The following is a 17,024-nucleotide window of genomic DNA, read 5'->3' on the forward strand; positions in this document are numbered from 1 at the left end:
TGGCGGCCATCAGATTAACATTTACTGCTGGTCGGCGGCTTTGTTGTTCCCCAGCGACTTCCTGGTCAACAAGCGCGCGCCACCTGCTGCTCATGCTGTGGCTTGACACAGCACTAGTTTGTCAGCAGGCTTGCAGCCAATGATTTTGGCTGTGAACCTCTGCTTATGGCTATGGCCAACCACAGCAGAGATGATCTGTGTGTGTTAGAAAGCACACAACCCAGATCTGGCTGGTTCTGCTTCCTGATCTCAGTTACCGTTCAGAGCTGAGATCAGGAGGAAAATCTAGGCAGTCTGTGAGTAAAATCAGCACACTTTAGGTGCACAGTTAACCCTTTGTTTGCCTTCCTGATCACCCCTGTCACCTCGCCAGTGTCATTAGTACACTGACAGTGTATAGCAGGGTTTTTTTTTTCTCAGAGAATAGGTGACAGAACGCCCCCCCCCCCCCCTTCTCACCTTCTCAGTCACCCCTTATCTCCACCCCCTACCCATCCTCCAAGCACTGTCCCTTGGTTCCACCCCCTACTCACCTCTCAGTAACAACCCTATTTAGAGAATACAGAACAAAGTATCATTTAGTTTTACTAAGTAATTTGTATGGAATTTGTTAATGATAACAAGAAAAGCAGTAAAAAAAGACCCCTGCAGCCAGCAACAACAGATTCCCCCATAACAATAGACCCACCCTAGCAACAATGTACCCCCACAACAAAATACCACTCCAGCAACAATAGACCCCCCTGCAACAACAACAGATCTTCCAGCAGCCAGCATCAAAAGACCCCTTCCTCAAAGGTAGATCCGTCTCAGCAATAACTGACACCCAGCAACATAAGACCCTCAAGCAACAATGGATCGTCCACAAGCAACAATAGATGTCCAGGCAAAAATAGATTACCTCCAGGAACAATAGATTCCCCAGCAGCCAACATCAATAGACCCTCCTGCACACCCCACTGCTCCTTGCCATTACATACAATCAGTGCTGGAGGTGAGGGAACTGCGTACCGCCACGTTTCTACTGAAAAAAAGCCCTGGTGTATAGTAATGTCACTGATCACTGTATTACTGTCACTAGGGACATCAGATAGTGTCAGAGTCAGTTAGTGTCCCTCCCAGCTAGTGTCAGTTAGCACCAGTCCCTGATTGCTGCCACACTATCACAGTCGCACTAGAAATGTAAAAGTCAGAGCTACGGTAAAAGCAGTGTAAATTCCAATATATATACCATAATTTGTAGACACTATAACCTTCACACAAACCAATTAATATACACTTATTGGGATTTTTTTTTTTTTTTTTACCAAAGACATGTAGCAGAATACATTTGGCCTAAATTTGGGAGGAAATTTGATTTTAATGGATGTTTTATAATAGAAAGTAGAAAATATTGGGATTTTTTTTCTTTCAAAATTTCTAGTCTTTTTTCATTTATATAAATACCACCAAAAAAAGTTCTATTTGAGTAAAAAAAAGTATATAAATTTCATTTGTGTACAGTGTTGCATGAAGGGGGAAAAAAACCTTCTGGAGGTTAAGTACCGTAGTTAAAATGCACAAAAAAATAAAACCCACACATGCTCATCTAGGTGGATGCAGCATCAGACCGATGCTGCATCTGTCCCCAGCCACCTCTTCAGTGAGCAGAGAGCCGGTGACTCAGTCACTTTCTCTCTGCTCTATCCCTCCTGCGCTCACTTAGGTTCTGGACTGGAGTGAGTGGGAGCAGCTGGCTCAGGCTCTCACTGCATGCTGAGAGACTGAGCCAGCTGCTGGTAAGGCATCTGGGTGGATCCTGACATTAAGGCCCCATGCACACAGGGCGTTTTTGCAGCTGCTGTTAGGAGCATCAGACGTTTTTTTTTTTTTTTTGCAGCTGCAAAACGCCAATCCATGTTATTCTATTGCCTCATGCACACATAGAGCTTTTAGGAGCTCCAAGTGGCATAGGTGTTTAATAGCTGCAAAAAAAAACCAGGACCAGTGCGTTCTGGAGCTGCAGCGTCAAGCTGTAAAAACATCTGATGCTGCTAAAGGCTGAATAACGTTGCTTAAACAGCTTTAAGCCACGTCATACGTCTTTTTTTCCATTCAAAATCAATGGTTCCCTATAGGAGCCTATTGATTTGAAAGGAAGATCAGGATGATCCGACTTGCGCTCTGAGAATCTTGAGGGGGAACTCCACGCCAAAATGGGAAAAAACGGTGTGGGGTCCCCCAGGTTCCAAACCAGGCCCTTCGGGTCTGGCATAGATTTTGAGGGGAGCCCTATGCCAAAAAAACGGAGGGAGAGTCCCCTGACAGCCAAGGCTGTCATACACATTGCTGGATCACAATGGGGCTCAGGTGAGTATTGAGGGGGCGTGAGGGGATGTTGCACACAAGTTTATTACCTTCATGCATAGAATGCATGAAGGTAAAAAACCTTGAGCCTTTAGAACCACTTAAAAGTAGTGCTATAGCCTTCTATTACAAAAATGTGCTTCAGCACTTAATTATATAAGTGCATCTGCATGTACTGTACTCCCCTCACAAAGTCCCACAAATGCCTGTTGATCTTGCCAATGAAGTTCATCAAATGTAGCTTCCTGTGATGGGGTGACAACGATGCTGCACTGCTCCTGAATTCAGAGCTGAGTTGCCACTCTCAGGCTGCGCTTCCTCTTGCTACATTGGGATGAAAAATGATGCAGAGGTCATGGCTATCAGCATTGCCACTGCTGATTCGTATCCCTGCCATCATTTAACACCTGTCCACTCCTAGACCTGCCCATCATTGTCTGGATGGACAGCACAATCTCTCCTGCTGGAACCCTCCCACTGTGAGCTGCAGTGTCTGGGAAGGGGAGTGTGTGAGACACCAATGAAGGCAAATTTGGCTCATTCAGGGGAGGTAAAGGAAGTTTATATTCACTTCATGAGGCTTGTGCATCACATAACTGAATTTGGGAAATGTTTAGACATAAATCATCATCATGTATCATACAAGAGCTCTCAGTTGTAGTTTAATGTACTGTAGAACTAAAAATACTTTTGTATATAGGCTCTCAGCAGCCCGCCAGTGCCCTCCCCATCAGTGCTGCCCACCAGTGCCATCTATCAGTGCCGCCCACCAGTGCCCATTATTGCCCACCAGTGCCACCTATCAGTGCCCAGTGCCACCTATCAGTGTCCATCAGTGCTACATATTAGTGCCTCCTCATCAGTGCCTGTCAGTGCGACCTCATCAGTGCAGGAAAAAACATATTTACAAAATTTTAGAACATAAACAAAAAAACGTTTTTTTTTTCCAAACTTTTCGGTCTTTTATTTGTGTAGCAAAAAAAGAAAAAAACCTTGCGGTGATCAGATACCAACAAAAGAAATCTCTATTTGTGGGGAAAAAAATGACATAAATTTGGTTTAGGTACAGTGTTGCATGAACACGCAATTGTCATTCAAAATGCAACAGCGCTAAAAGCTGAAAATTGGCCTGGGTGGGAAGGGGGAAAAGTGTCCTGTATTGAAGTGATTAAATAGCTACTAATCTTATTTTACTCCTGTGCATATCAGAAATCTGACATTTAAAGATCTTTTAACATTTGTAGGATATTTGACTTAAAATGGTTGTAAACCTCCAAAATGAAATATGAACAAAGCATATACTTCTATCATGTGTACTTGCCTTAATCCAATGTGCCCACTGTGATTTCTGTCTCCTTTCTCATTCTTCTGCTTCTGCTACCATGGCTCACTCCTGACAGTCTATGCCTGGGGTCAGCAAGCTGCCAATTGCAATATACCCATTGACTGCGGGCAGCCGATGGGCAGATCATGGACACAGTCCAGCTTTCCCGGTCTTTCCTCCAAACCTCTGTCGCTCTTATGTTCACTGCAGAGCGGAGAGCGGGAGGCAGCACATAACTGATGAACGGTGGGAGCTGCTTCAGTTAACCTTCCTGGTTAACCAGTAGGGACCTGGATGCTAGGATGTCGAGCAGTCCTAGCAACCAAATACCAGCTTGTTAATGAGAAAAAATAAAGGAGAAATACAGCCAAAGCTCATTTGGCTGTACTTATCCTGTGGATCACAGGGGTGGTTTGTTTTGTGACCCGTTTTCAGGAGACAGTGGGCTGAAGCCTGCTGTCGGCTGACGTCACAGAGCCTGTCCAGGCTGGGGAAGAATCGCTACAATCTGGTCGGGATCTGCCCACAACCTTGGACTGGCACCTGGCTCAGCCTCTAAGTGAGCTGCTGAGAGCCTGAGCCAGCCGCTCCCGCTACCTCCACAGCCCAGGGGGGGGGGGGGGGGCGGAATCAGAGCAGACAGCAGTCACTGATAGTCACCAGCTCTCTACTTATGGAGCTCTGAGAATCGAGTGAGAACTGAGCGATGAGCTGATCCGTCTTAGAGTCAGCGTGGGACAGGTGCAGCATCGGATCGATGCTGCATCCATCTAGGCAAGTATGATCCTTGGGGAAAAAAAAACCTGAACTTATTTTTTAACTCTGGCAGCTCCCACCCTCCATCCAATACGGTGCTGCCTTCTGCCCTCTGCTCTGCTGTACACCTGTGTAAGGTAGGAGAGTGCTACCTACACTGGTGCGTGTGTGGGGTACAATTTATGTAGTTGGATTTGTTTAATCTCTGTGTATCTGTGGTGAAGCTAGTCACTTCAGTGGGTATATATAAAGGTTTACAACCACTTTAAAAAATGTATTTTTGACAAGCCATTTTAGACTGTGGAAAATCAGTCTGTATAGCTCAATGACATTGCTTGACAGGAGATAAGCTGTATGCAACAAAATTACTTATTAATCAATGACAAATTCCATCTAGTTCATATTTCCACCATTCATTTTGTTTTTGTTTTTTGAGATTTCTGCCAGGTATCCACGGCTCATGTACTCAACTGCATGCCTGGATCTCATTACTACGGAACAGTCAAAGTTCTAGTCCTCAAATTTAGACTAGGGAAGATAGGTTGCCTAGTAGTGGAACCTTAAAATGAATCTATCCCCAGGTTTGATACCTCTCTGACTTGATGGACAGTTATACTTTCTTTTCTGGAGCAGTAAACCACAATATAAAAAATAGCCCCAAACTGGAGTGCATGTTTGCTAGTTGGAGAGGGTTGCTCTGTTTAGAGGCTCCTCAGGAAGTTATGAAGGCTCAGGACCAAATGCTCAATTCAGTAAGCTATAGGACATGTGTTATTTGCTATAATGATCATTCATTTAGGTTATGTAACTTTTGTTTTTATTCTTGAAAAAAAAATGGGATTTTTGACTTACTGTTAAATCCATCTCTCTGATGTTAAATGATGGACACAGCTCCTGCTCTTCTTAACCATTGGGTTATACTGCCCCCTACAGGAGTAGGACACTAGGCAGAAAAAAAGACTGGCTACGACTATGTGCAGTCCCAGGGGGTATAATCCCTATCTCTGCTATAAGTACTCAGTTTTGTTACAAGCAGTGTCAGAAGAATTACAACTTCACAGAGGGGTGGGTGCTGTGTCCGTCAATGAACATCAGAGAAATTTATTTTACGGTAAGTGAAAAATCCCATTTTCTTTTTCATTCATTGACGGACACAGCATCTGATCTTCTTAACCATTGGGAGATCCCAAAGCAGTGTTAAACATGAGGAATGGGGACAGCGAAAAATAAATTCCCAAGGCTAAACTATAGCCAAGCAGGTAAACAGGAGCTCAACCAAAACAACTGGAGCTCACCTGAAAAAACAATACACCCTCAAAGAGGATCAGGTCCTCTAAACAGTAGCCTGCAAAAACATTGCAGCCAAAGGAAGTATCCACAGATGCCAACTTTATAGACCTTTGTGAAAGTGTGCACCGACGACCAGGAGGCCGCCTTGCAAACCTGTTTCACTGACGCCTTATGATGGAAGGCCCAGGAGGCACTGAGCACCCAAGTAGAATGCACCTTGACAGGTAGAGGAGGAACCTGACCCTGGATGGAATAGACCTGCACCACTGTCTGCCTAAACCATGTAGAAATGGTCGCAGAGGAAGCGGACGACCCTTTCCAAGGACCATGTGTGAGCACAAATAGGGACTTTCTAAAAGACTCCATAGCTGCGAGGTATACCGTAATTGCCTGGACCCCATCCAAGGCATACAAAGCAATTTCCTTCAGATGGTTTGGCCTAGAACACAGGGAAGGCAAGGCAATGTCTTCATTCAAATGAAAATCAGAGACAACATGAGAAAGGAACGACGGACAGAGGCGAAAACCACCTTATCTCTGTGAACCACCAAGTAAGGTGAATGACAGGCTAACGCCCCCAATTCGGACACCCTGAATGCAGGGGTGATAGCAACCAAAAAAGGGCACCTTTTGGGACATCGTAAGCAGGTGAATCGCCCGAAGATTCTCAAAAGGAGGCTTCTGAAAGACTGAGAGCACCAAATTGAGGTCCCAAGGCGGCAACAGAGACCACACTGAAGGGGTCAAGTGCCTAACTCCCTGGAAAAAAGTATGTACCAGGGAGTATGTGGCCAAAGGCCATTGAAAGAAGACTGCTAAGGCCGACACATGACCCTTAACCATATTTAAGGCCAGTTTCTGCTCTGTTGAAGGAAGGTCAAGATCCGAGCCACCGAAAGAGAGCAAGGATGAACCCCAAGAGACTCACACCACGCAATGTACGTCTACCACGCATGATGGTAGATATTCCTAGAAGTAGATTTCTTAGCTTTTGACAGCGTTGGAATCACCAACTGTAAAGCAGGATGGAAGATTGGCCTTTGGGACAGCAGATCCTCCATGAGAGGAAGCTTCCTAGGAACAAGGCCAGTTCAGGGGCCACTAAGATTACCTGAATCCATTCTGCCTCAATACTGCGTAGAAGTCTTGGCAGAAGCGTGAGAGGAGGGAAGCGAAAATCAGACGATACTGACCCCACGGGGCCACCAGTGCATCTGTGGCGTCCGCCAGAGGATTCCGTTACCGAGCCACAAACCTTTGCACCTTTCTGTTGAGAAGCCAACAGATCCATCTCAGGGATGCCCCACCGGAGATACAACTGATGAAAACACCTGTGGATGAAGGGACCACTCCCCTTGGTCCAATGCCTGCCTACTGAGGTAATCTGTCTGCCAGTTTTTAATCCCAGGAATGTGCACGGCAAGGAGGGCTGGAACATACTGTTCTGCCCACCTTAGAATGCCGGCTACCTCCAGAGCCACCAGGACACTTGTGCCCCCCTGGTGATTGACACGAGCCACGGTTGTGGCATTGTCCGATTGGACCAATCGCCTTCAGGGATATCCTGTGCGCATTCAATGTTCAAGGCACAGTCTGATCGCTCGGAGTTCCAAGACATTGATCAGTAGTCTGGACTCTTCCAGTGTCTAGATCCTCTGCGCAGAATATTTGCCGAGGACGCCTCCCCAACCAGACAGGCTGGCATGCGTGGTGACCACTGTCCAATACAAGGGGAGGAAGGATTTTGCTCAGCTGAAGCCTCAGAGAATAAAGCCACCATATCAAGGACTCTGTCACTCCCCGACTCAACCGGATCTGATTGTCCAGAGACTGCGGATTCTTGTTTGATTTGGCCAGTATCTCCCTTGCAGGAACCTCGTATAGAACTGTGCAAACTGAACCACCTCCAAGGTAGCCACCATCAGGCCCAGCACCTGCATGCAAGCTTGGAGGGATGGATTCAGGGCGCAGGGTCGCAGACCCAGCAGGGTGACCAACGCCTGCAGCGGCCGAATCAGATTTAGGATCTGAGGAGACAGATGAGGCAGGGGGGTGCTTAATGCCAGCCCATTGCCCAAAAGCCACCTCCACCCAGTACATAAGGGACTCCAGGACCGCCATCAGTGCATTGATGGATGAATGGGACCTGGAGGGCCCCGCAGCCCCAGAGAAGGGATCAGGTGGGAAGATGTGTTCCAAAGACTCCCATGAGTCACGAGTCACCAGGGGGACCTCACAAAAAAGTGTAAAATACTGCTAAGGGACAACCCCCATTGTTCTGGCAGCACCATCCAGTTACCAGTCACAAAGCACCAATCGATTCTCAGCAGAGAAGGAGAGGACCCCACCAGACTCACCACCCTGCAGAAACCAGGCACCACAGCCACCAGGAGAATCTGCACTGCACAAGCGGTGATCAGGAAATGAAAGGATCCAGGAGTCAGCACCAGGGGATGAGGACGGGCTTTCACTGCCAAAATCGCAACCCAGAGGGCTCCACTTTCATGGCTGCCACTATGTTCCATGGCACACCACCCCAAAATGCCACCATGCATTGAGCACACAGGCTACAAGAAAATGGTGGGACCCAGGAGGGATCCCTAGGTCTCAAGTATAGGCCCAGACAGGATGGGGGGCCCTGGCAGGAGCCCCCACCAGGTACAGCCCCCCCTGCACAGCCAATCGTCCGGTCGCCGGCGGCCCCCCCCCATGCCCCCGTCGCCAGCATAGCGCCCTGCCCCCATCGCAGAAGGTGGACCAGTCCACCCACACAGCCCCAGCATAATTGGAGGGGGTGGTAGAATCGGGGAACAGAAGAAGGGCATGCCTGATGGGAAGGAGGGGAACCTGGGGGTCTGACTGTCCCATGGAGGGGCCCACGTCCACCCCAAAAGCCTCCACCATACCAGGAACCAGGCTGGCACCTATCCAAACAGGATCCCTCACCATCAAAATGGGGGGGGGGGGCTGTCACGCAGGAGGAACGCTGCGACTGCGAGGCGTCATATGCATTTGCCTCGCAGGCCAGCCCCTGTCCGGTGGGGCTATGTCGCAGCAGACCTAGCGTGGAGCTATGGTCTGTGCGTGCTCGCTGGCCAGACTGGGGTAACCACTGGATCTAGATTATCCAGCATGTCGCCCAGTCCCACAGTTGATTGTAGATCTCACAGTAAAAATCCAGGAAAAAAAAATCTATCTAAAAAGAGAAAATTACCAGGACCAGAGATCCCAGCAAGGAACTCGGTCCTTACTCCTGATTAGGCAGAAAAAACTGAGTACCTATAGCAGAGAGAGGGAGAACACCCCCTGGGACTGCCCATAGGCGTAGCCAAACGTTTTTTTCTGCCTAGTGTCCTACTCCCGTAGGGGGCAGTATAACCCAATGGTTAAGAAGATCAGGAGCCGTGTCCATCAATGAACGAAAGAGAAATAATAATTATGGCAAAGAATAATCAGTATAGCTTAGTAAATTGAGGCTATATTACCTTCTAACTATTGAAACAAAATTTGCAGTTACTCCCCTATTTGTCCACAAAACATTGCTATTGTTGACAGGACTTGGTTGCATTACCAGATTTTACCAACAATATGGACTGTGCTGGCTGAATCTAGAGGCACCTCTTCAGAAAAAATAATTAATGTATAAAAGTCTGGGTCAGAGAATGGGGAATTTCCATTCAAACCAATTTAAATGAGGCCTATTGTGCAAGGTTCATATATATATTACAGCATATGTAAAATGCATGCAAATCTTCCTAACAATTTGTCTGAACCTAGCACTGTGCAGAATTACACACAACACCCATTGCCATAATACATACATCTTCCAAAGGTACGTATGTACTCTATACATGAATTCTTACATATATAATTTTGTATAATATATATATATATATATATATATATATCTCATCTTATATCATCTCACCTCTCACCTGTAGATGTAGAACAAATAGTGAAATACTAACCCTCATAGACACACGCAGAAGATAACCAACAGTCTTTCATCTAATGCATACATTCCATGGTCTGTATAGATACCACCTTCATACACCTTGTATGAATCTATATAGTCAAATAACAAGGAATCGCTTGTCTGTAACATATACATGCTTACTCACAATGGGCCTCATTTATCAAAGCTAAAGTGTTTCTGTTGCCCTTAAGTAACCTAAGATTTTTTTCTGCTACTTTCTATCCTGCAGTGTATAATGACAAGGAAGAACCTGCATGGTTTGCTAAGGACAACACAGATAATTTGCACTGAGATAGTTTGATAAACCTGGCCCAGTGACATTAATTGTAATCGAACTAACTTTATTCATCACTGTTTATACTAGAATGTATATTCCTAATGGCAATTTTTTTTTATTCTCTATTTCATTGTCTTCCCTTTTCCTCCCTTACTCCTCCTTACTTTCTCCAACCTCCTGAACCATCAATCATGTTCCTCATCTCTTAACCACCAAACTATGTTTGGATCAATACAAATCGTTCTGTGTCCTGTTTCTGCCATTTGTCAAACCTCTCCACGCTATACAAACCCAACTTGCTTTTCTCTTTTGTAATTGTCTTCCTACAATCCCATCCATTCCACTGACCCCCCACCTCCTTAGGACCTGGAAAATGACTACAAGTGTGTATGTCCACGGGGTTTCTATGGCAAGAACTGCGATATTAGTGCCATGACCTGTGCAGATGGTCCTTGCTTTAACGGGGGCACGTGCGTAGAAAAGAGCATCGTGGGAGGCTACGTTTGTCGCTGCCCTGTGAACTACCACGGCTCCAACTGTGAAAAGAAAATCGATCGTTGCACCAACAATCCCTGTCTGAATGGTAAGACTGGAATATTAGCTTGTTATCCCGACTAACCAAATTATATTTTGAGAAGAGTAAGCAAAAGTTTAATATGTTATATTTTTGGCAAACTCCTTTTAGAGTGTATAACCCCCAATTCCAAAAAAAGTTTGGACTGTAAAATCTACATATAATTATATATAATACATATAATGCTATGATTTGAAAATCTCATAAACCTACATTGCCATAAACCATGGTTGCCAAAAAATGTAAAATTTTGATTGGTCTGACCAGAGAACAGTTTTTCACTTTACAGCAGACCATTTTAGATGAGCTTTGGCCCAGAGAGGATGGTGGCATTTTTGGATCATGCTCAGACATGGCTTCTTCTTTGCATGATAGAGTATTACCTTGCATTTTTGGATGGAACAGCGATCTGTGTTCACAGACAGTGAGTTTTGGAAGTATTCCTGAGTCCATGCAGTAATATCCATCATAGGATCATGCCTGTTTTTAATGCAGTGCCGTCTGAGGGCCCGAAGATCACGGGCGTCCAATATTGTGTTTCTGCCTTGTCCCTTGCGCAGAGATCTTTTTAGATTCTCTGAATCTTTTGATGAAATTATGTACTGTAGATGATGATATATTTGAAGTGTTTGCAATATTACGTTAGGGAACATTATTCCGAAATTGTTGAACAATTTTTAGATACAGTTTTTCACAGATTGGCGAACCTCTGCCCATCTTTACTTCTGAGACACTAACTCTCAAAGATGCACTTTTTATACCCGATTAAGTTAAGGACCTGTTGCCAATTAATTTCATTAGTTACAAATTGTTCCTCAAGCTCGTCCTTGTTAGTACCAATTACTTTGGCAGCTTTTTGTTGCCCTGTCCCAATGTTTATGTAACTCATTGCTGCTATCAATTTTAATTCAATGTTACCTTTTTTTTCTCTTTGAATGGTAAATTTTCTGTTTAAACATTTGATACGTTTTCTAGTTTCTCTCGTGATAAAATAATGGGTTTATGAGATTTGCAAATTATTGCATTCTGTTTTTATGTAGATTTTACACAGCAACTCAACATTTTTGGAATTGGGGTTGTAATTGCAGTCTATGCTCTTTATTTTTACATGAAGTTTAGAAGTTTTTAGAACTTTAGTTGCATTTTTATTTCTGTCTGTGTTCCTATTGGGGAAATTTCCCCTCATTTCCTTCTCTTAAGACCATTGTTACTGGGACAGTGGGGGAAATACCACATAAGCACATTTCCACCTTAATTTCTGTTTCAGTGAACAATGTAATTGGGACAGGAAGTGAGGGAAAAATTAAAAATGGATGTAAAATTTGAAGGTTCTAACCCTTTCCCACTCTATTTAAAAAAATAACTGTCTGGAATTCTATTTTCATTTAAAATTAATAACCTGTTAGTCTATAAAACAGACCCCTTTTCCAGATTTTTGAATGGCTTATGTCAGACTGGGAAAAACAATGCAGTTGGTAGAAAAAAGATAAAATTAATGAGCACAAATTATGGAAGTTTAGAGCAACGTATAGTGGCTGACACAGTCCATTAAGTTAAAAGGAGAAGTTCACCTTCTAAAAGGAAAAAAATAATAAATGCACCGCTTTTGTAAAAAAAAAAAAAAAAAATGGTATTTTTTCTTACTGTAAAATCCATTTCTCTGATGTGACGGACACAGTGCCTGATCTTCTTAACCATTCGGTTATACTACCCCCTACAGGAGTAGGACACTAGGCAGAAAAAAAGTCTGGCCGAGCCTATGAGCAGTTCCAGGGGGTATACTCCCACTCTCTACTATAGATACTCAGTTTTTTACAAGCAGTGTCAGAAGAATTACAACTCCACAGAGGGGTGGGTGCTGTGTCCGTCAATGAACATCAGAGAAATGGATTTTACCGTAAGTCAAAAATTCCATCTTCTCTTTCGTTCATTGACGGACACAGCATCTGATTTTCTTAACCATTGGGACGTCCCAAAGCAGTGTTAAACATGAGGGGTGGGAACAGCGCAAAAGAAACTCCTAAGGCTAACTATAGCCAACCAGGTAAACAGGAGCTCAACCAAAACAACTGGAGCTCCCCTGAAAAAAACAATACACCCTCAAAGAGGACTGGGTCCTCTAAACAGCAGCCTGCAAAAACCTTGCGGCCAAAGGAAGCAGATGCCAACACATCCACTTTATAGAACTTTGTGAAAGTGTGCATTGATGACCAGAAGGCCGCCTTGCAATCCTGGGTCACTGACGCCTTATGACGGAAGGCCCAGGAGGCACTGAGCGCCCGAGTAGAATGCGCTTTGACAGGGAAAGGAGGAACCTGACCCTGGATGGAATAGACCTGAACCACTGTTTGTCTGATACATCTGGAAATGGTCACAGGGGGAAGAGGACAACTCTTTCCGGGGCCCATCCGTGAGCACAAATAGTGACTCTGACTTCCTAAAAGACTCTGTAGCTGCCAGGTACACCCTAGTTGCCCGGACCACATCCAAGGCATGCAAAGAAATTTCCTTCGGATGTTTTGGCCTGGGACACAGGGAAGGCAACACATTAATTTCTTCATTCAAAAGAAAATCAGGGACCACCTAAGGAAGGAATGATGGACAGCGTCGAAAACCACCTTATCTCTGTGAACCACCAAGTAAGGTGAATGACAGCATAATTCAGAAACCCTGCACGCAGAGGTGATAGCCACCAAAAAGGGCACCTTCTGGGACAGTTTAAGCAGGGGAATCTCCCGAAGATTCACAAAAGGATGCTTCTGGAAGACTGAGTGCACCAAACTGAGGTCCCAAGCGGCAAACAGAGACTGCACTGGAGGGGTCAAGTGCCTAACTCCCTGAGAAAAGTACATTACCAGAGAGTATGTGGCCAAGGGCCGTTAAAAGAAGACCACTAAGGCCGACACCTGACCCTTGATAGTACTCAAGACCAGTTTTTGCTCAATCCCCCGTTGAAGGAAGGTCAAGATCCAAGCCAGCGAAAAAGAGTAAGGATGAACCCCAAGAGACTCACACCATGCAATGTACGTCTTCCACATACGATGGTAGATCTTCCTAGAAGTAGATTTCCTAGCTTTTAACAGCATTGGAATCACCGACTCTGGATAGACAAAAACTGTATCGATCCGCATCTGGCGCTCAACAGCCAAGCCGTCAAAGCCAGCGACTGTAAAGCAGGATGGAAGATTGGCCCTTGGGACAGCAGATTCTTCCTGGGAGGAAGCTACCAAGGAACGTCGGCGACCAGCCGCACCAGGTCCGTGTATCAAGCCCAGCGAGTTAGTCCGGGGCCACAAAGATGACCGGAATGCCTTCTGCATCAATCCTGCGTAGAAGTCTTGGCAGAAGCTTGAGAGCAGGGAAGGGGTAAATCAGACGATACTGACCTCACGGGCCACCAGAGCATCTGTGGCATCAGCCAGAGGATCCTGTAACCGAGCCACAAACCTCTTCACCTTTCTGTAGTGCCGAGACGCCAACAGATTAACCTCGGGGATGCCCACCGGAGACACAATTGATGACACACCTCTGGATGAAGGGACCACTCCTCTTGGTCCAACGCCTGCCGACTGAGGTAATCCGCCTGCCAGTTTCCACCCCCAATATGTGTACGGCAGAGAGAGCTGGAACGAACTGTTCTGCCCACCTTAGAATGCCGGTTACCTCCAGAGCCACCAGGAAACTTCTTGTGCCCCCCTGGTGATTGACATGAGCCACGGCCCTGGCATTGTCCGATTGCATGTGCACAGGACATCCCTGAAGACGATCCATCCAATGTTCCAGGCAAAGTCCGATCGCTCGGATTTCCAAGACATTGATCAGTAGTCTGGACTCTTCCTGTGTCCAGATCCCCTGCGCAGAGTTTTTGCCAGGGACGCCTCCCTAGCCGGACAGGCTGGCATCAGATTCTGGTCCGCAGACCAGCATTTGAACCAAAAGACACGCCGAAGGACCACTGCCGAAATAGATAGTTGCGCCACTAGGGGCGCTACATCCAAAGAGGCATCACATATAAACTGCAGCCTCTGGACCAGCTGGTCCGCTAGCTCAGCAAAGACAAGGGGGAGCTTTCGGTCAGAGTCTGCAACACCAGGGCAATATTGAATATCGGCCTCTGTGCCGAACCAGCCAAGGTGTCATGGTCTTATCTAACTCTCTTGTTGGCAGCCATCTTGGACATGTGCAGACTGCTGCCTCTTATAAACTCTGATTGCACCATCACTTGCCTGCTGCCTGGGTGTCGCACAGTGATAATGCTGCACACCTGACTATATCTATCATCTGATGGGTTGCAGTCCTTGCCCTTTTTGTGCTTCTGCATTTGTGCTCCAAGGTGCGACTCTGTTAGCAGTCTTCTGTTCTCCGTGTTCCTCCATGTATGACCTGGCTTGGCTGATGACTCTCCTGGCTCTCGACCCCGCATGTGCAGACAACCTGCTTCTGGATTCGACCCCCAGCTTGGATGACTACCCGCTTCTGGACTTGACCCTGGCTTGTTCCTGTTCTCACTTCCTCACTCTTGCGTTTATTGTCGTTCGCTCCAATAAACTGCTTTATTTTACCGGCATCCCCGTGTGGTCTGGTTTCCTGGCACCCTGACAGTAGGCAAGGGCCATGAATCCTGACAATGCAGGTGCTCCTATGCTCCTCATGCTGGTTACCAGGCTCGATAACCTTTTGGATCAGTTCGCTCAGGCGTTACAGACGTTGCTTGCACGCACAGCGCACCTTGCTCCTGTTGCTGCTAGTCTGGTGGTTCCTCCAGTTGTGGCACCCACTGCTGCTCCTGTTCCTGCTCCTGCAGTTGCAGCTGGAGTCGCTGTTACCAGAAGGATGACTGGCTCAGCCCCCCTTCGGCAGCGCTATGGTTGTGAACCGAGCCAGTGTCGTGGCTTCCTAAACCAAGTAGGCATTTATTATGAGATGGTTCCTCAGGCGTGGTGGACTTTCTAATTTTGTTGCTTTTGGACAAGGCCTTAGCCTGGGCAAATCCCTTATGGGAGAACAATAATCCTGTGATACTCGATTACCCAAGTTTTGTTCCCTCTTTTCCTAGGGTATTCTATGTGCCTGCTCACTCTACCTCTGCTGCAAAGCTGCTCCTGTCCATTCAACAGGGTATACGAACCGTTGCCGAGTATGCCATTGAATTTCGTACCCTGGCAGCAGAGGTGGACTGGAATAATGAGGCTCTGGTGGCTGTCTTCTCTCATGGTCTCTCCGATGCATTGAAGGACAAGATTGCGGCCAAGGATCTCCCTGACGAGCTTGAGGCTCTCATTTCCTTTCTGATTTTGATCGATACCAGGCTCAGGAAGAGACCATCATTTAAGGAGCGCCTGCGGAGGCCTCCTACTAGATTGGCTCCTACATTTTCTTTCCCACCCATTGGGCTTTTCTGTAAGCTTGAGTAATGTGAATTTCACCTGTCTCAGGTTGCCTTCTTAGGCAACAACATTTCTTCTGAAGGGTTCTCCATGGACCCTCAGAAGGTTTTCGGTTGTTCTACAATGGCCTTTCCCCAGTGCTCTCCATTCTATTCAGTGCTTCCTTGGGTTTGCCAACTACTATCAGAAATGTATCAGGAACTTTTCCTCTTTAGCCAAACCTATCTCAGATCTGACCAAGAAGAGCAGCGTTTCCCACAATTGGACACCTGCTGCCATCCAGGCTTTCGAGGCCCTCAAGTCTGTTTTCATTCGGCTCTCATTCTGTCTCATGCCAATCCTGGTTTGCCCTTTGGCCTAGAGGTGGATGCGTCAGAGACGGAAGTAGGCACCCTCCTGTCTCAGCGTCCTAAACCTGATGGACCCTTACTTCCTTGTGGGTTCTACTCCAAGAAGCTGTCTCCAGCTGAATGCAATTACGAGATTGGGGACAGAGAGCTCTTGGCCATTATCTTTGCTCTCAAAAAGTGGAGACCCTTGCTTAAAGGTTCTGTGGTTCCAGTTCTCATTCTCACTGATCATAAGAATCTGACAAATCTCTCTTACACCTCGTTAGGCCAGCAGGGGCCTTATTCTTGTCTTGTTTTAACCATGTGGTCTCCTATTTGCTTGGCTCCAAGAATGTTAAGGCAGATGCCTTGTCTCGCCAGTATTCTGAGTTGTCCAGGGAGGACTCTGTGCTGACACCAGTCATACCTTCAGATCATATTCTGGCTGCCATCTGCAAAAACCTAACCTCTCTTCTTGGGGAACAGATCTTGGCTGCCCAACATGATGCTCCCACAGAGAGACCTGCTGGCAAATGTTTTGTACCTGAGTGGTTGCACATCAGACTGTTGCGCACGTACCACAATTCCAAGACTGCTGGTCATCCTGGTAAGAACCAGATGTCCTGGGCTATTTCCTGTCAGTTCTGGTGGCCATCTCTCCGCACTGATGTTGCTGCGTATGTGGCTGCTTGTTTGGTCTGTACCCAGAACAATACTCCTTGGCATCTTCCCTTGGGCCTCCTGCATCCCATTGCCAATGGGGAG

The 17,024-nt window shown here is 46.3% G+C and overlaps 2 protein-coding genes across 2 annotated transcripts in view; one reads left to right on the forward strand and one right to left on the reverse strand.

The window, feature by feature from the left end:
- LOC309559342 (uncharacterized protein) overlaps positions 1–17,024 on the forward strand; it is a 70,728-nt gene that overhangs the window by 38,959 nt on the left and 14,745 nt on the right. The window contains exon 6 of the mRNA XM_082262575.1: positions 10,333–10,552. Coding sequence (XP_082118701.1) covers positions 10,333–10,552 — 220 coding nt within the window. The remainder of the gene's footprint in view (positions 1–10,332; positions 10,553–17,024) is intronic.
- The window catches only part of LOC309559345 (cytochrome c oxidase subunit 7A2, mitochondrial-like), a 361,900-nt gene that overhangs the window by 36,367 nt on the left and 308,509 nt on the right, over positions 1–17,024 (reverse strand). The window lies entirely within an intron of this gene.

Source organism: Pelophylax lessonae (assembly GCF_965119305.1).
Source record: "Pelophylax lessonae genome assembly, chromosome: 7".
Taxonomy (NCBI): Eukaryota; Metazoa; Chordata; class Amphibia; order Anura; family Ranidae; genus Pelophylax; species Pelophylax lessonae.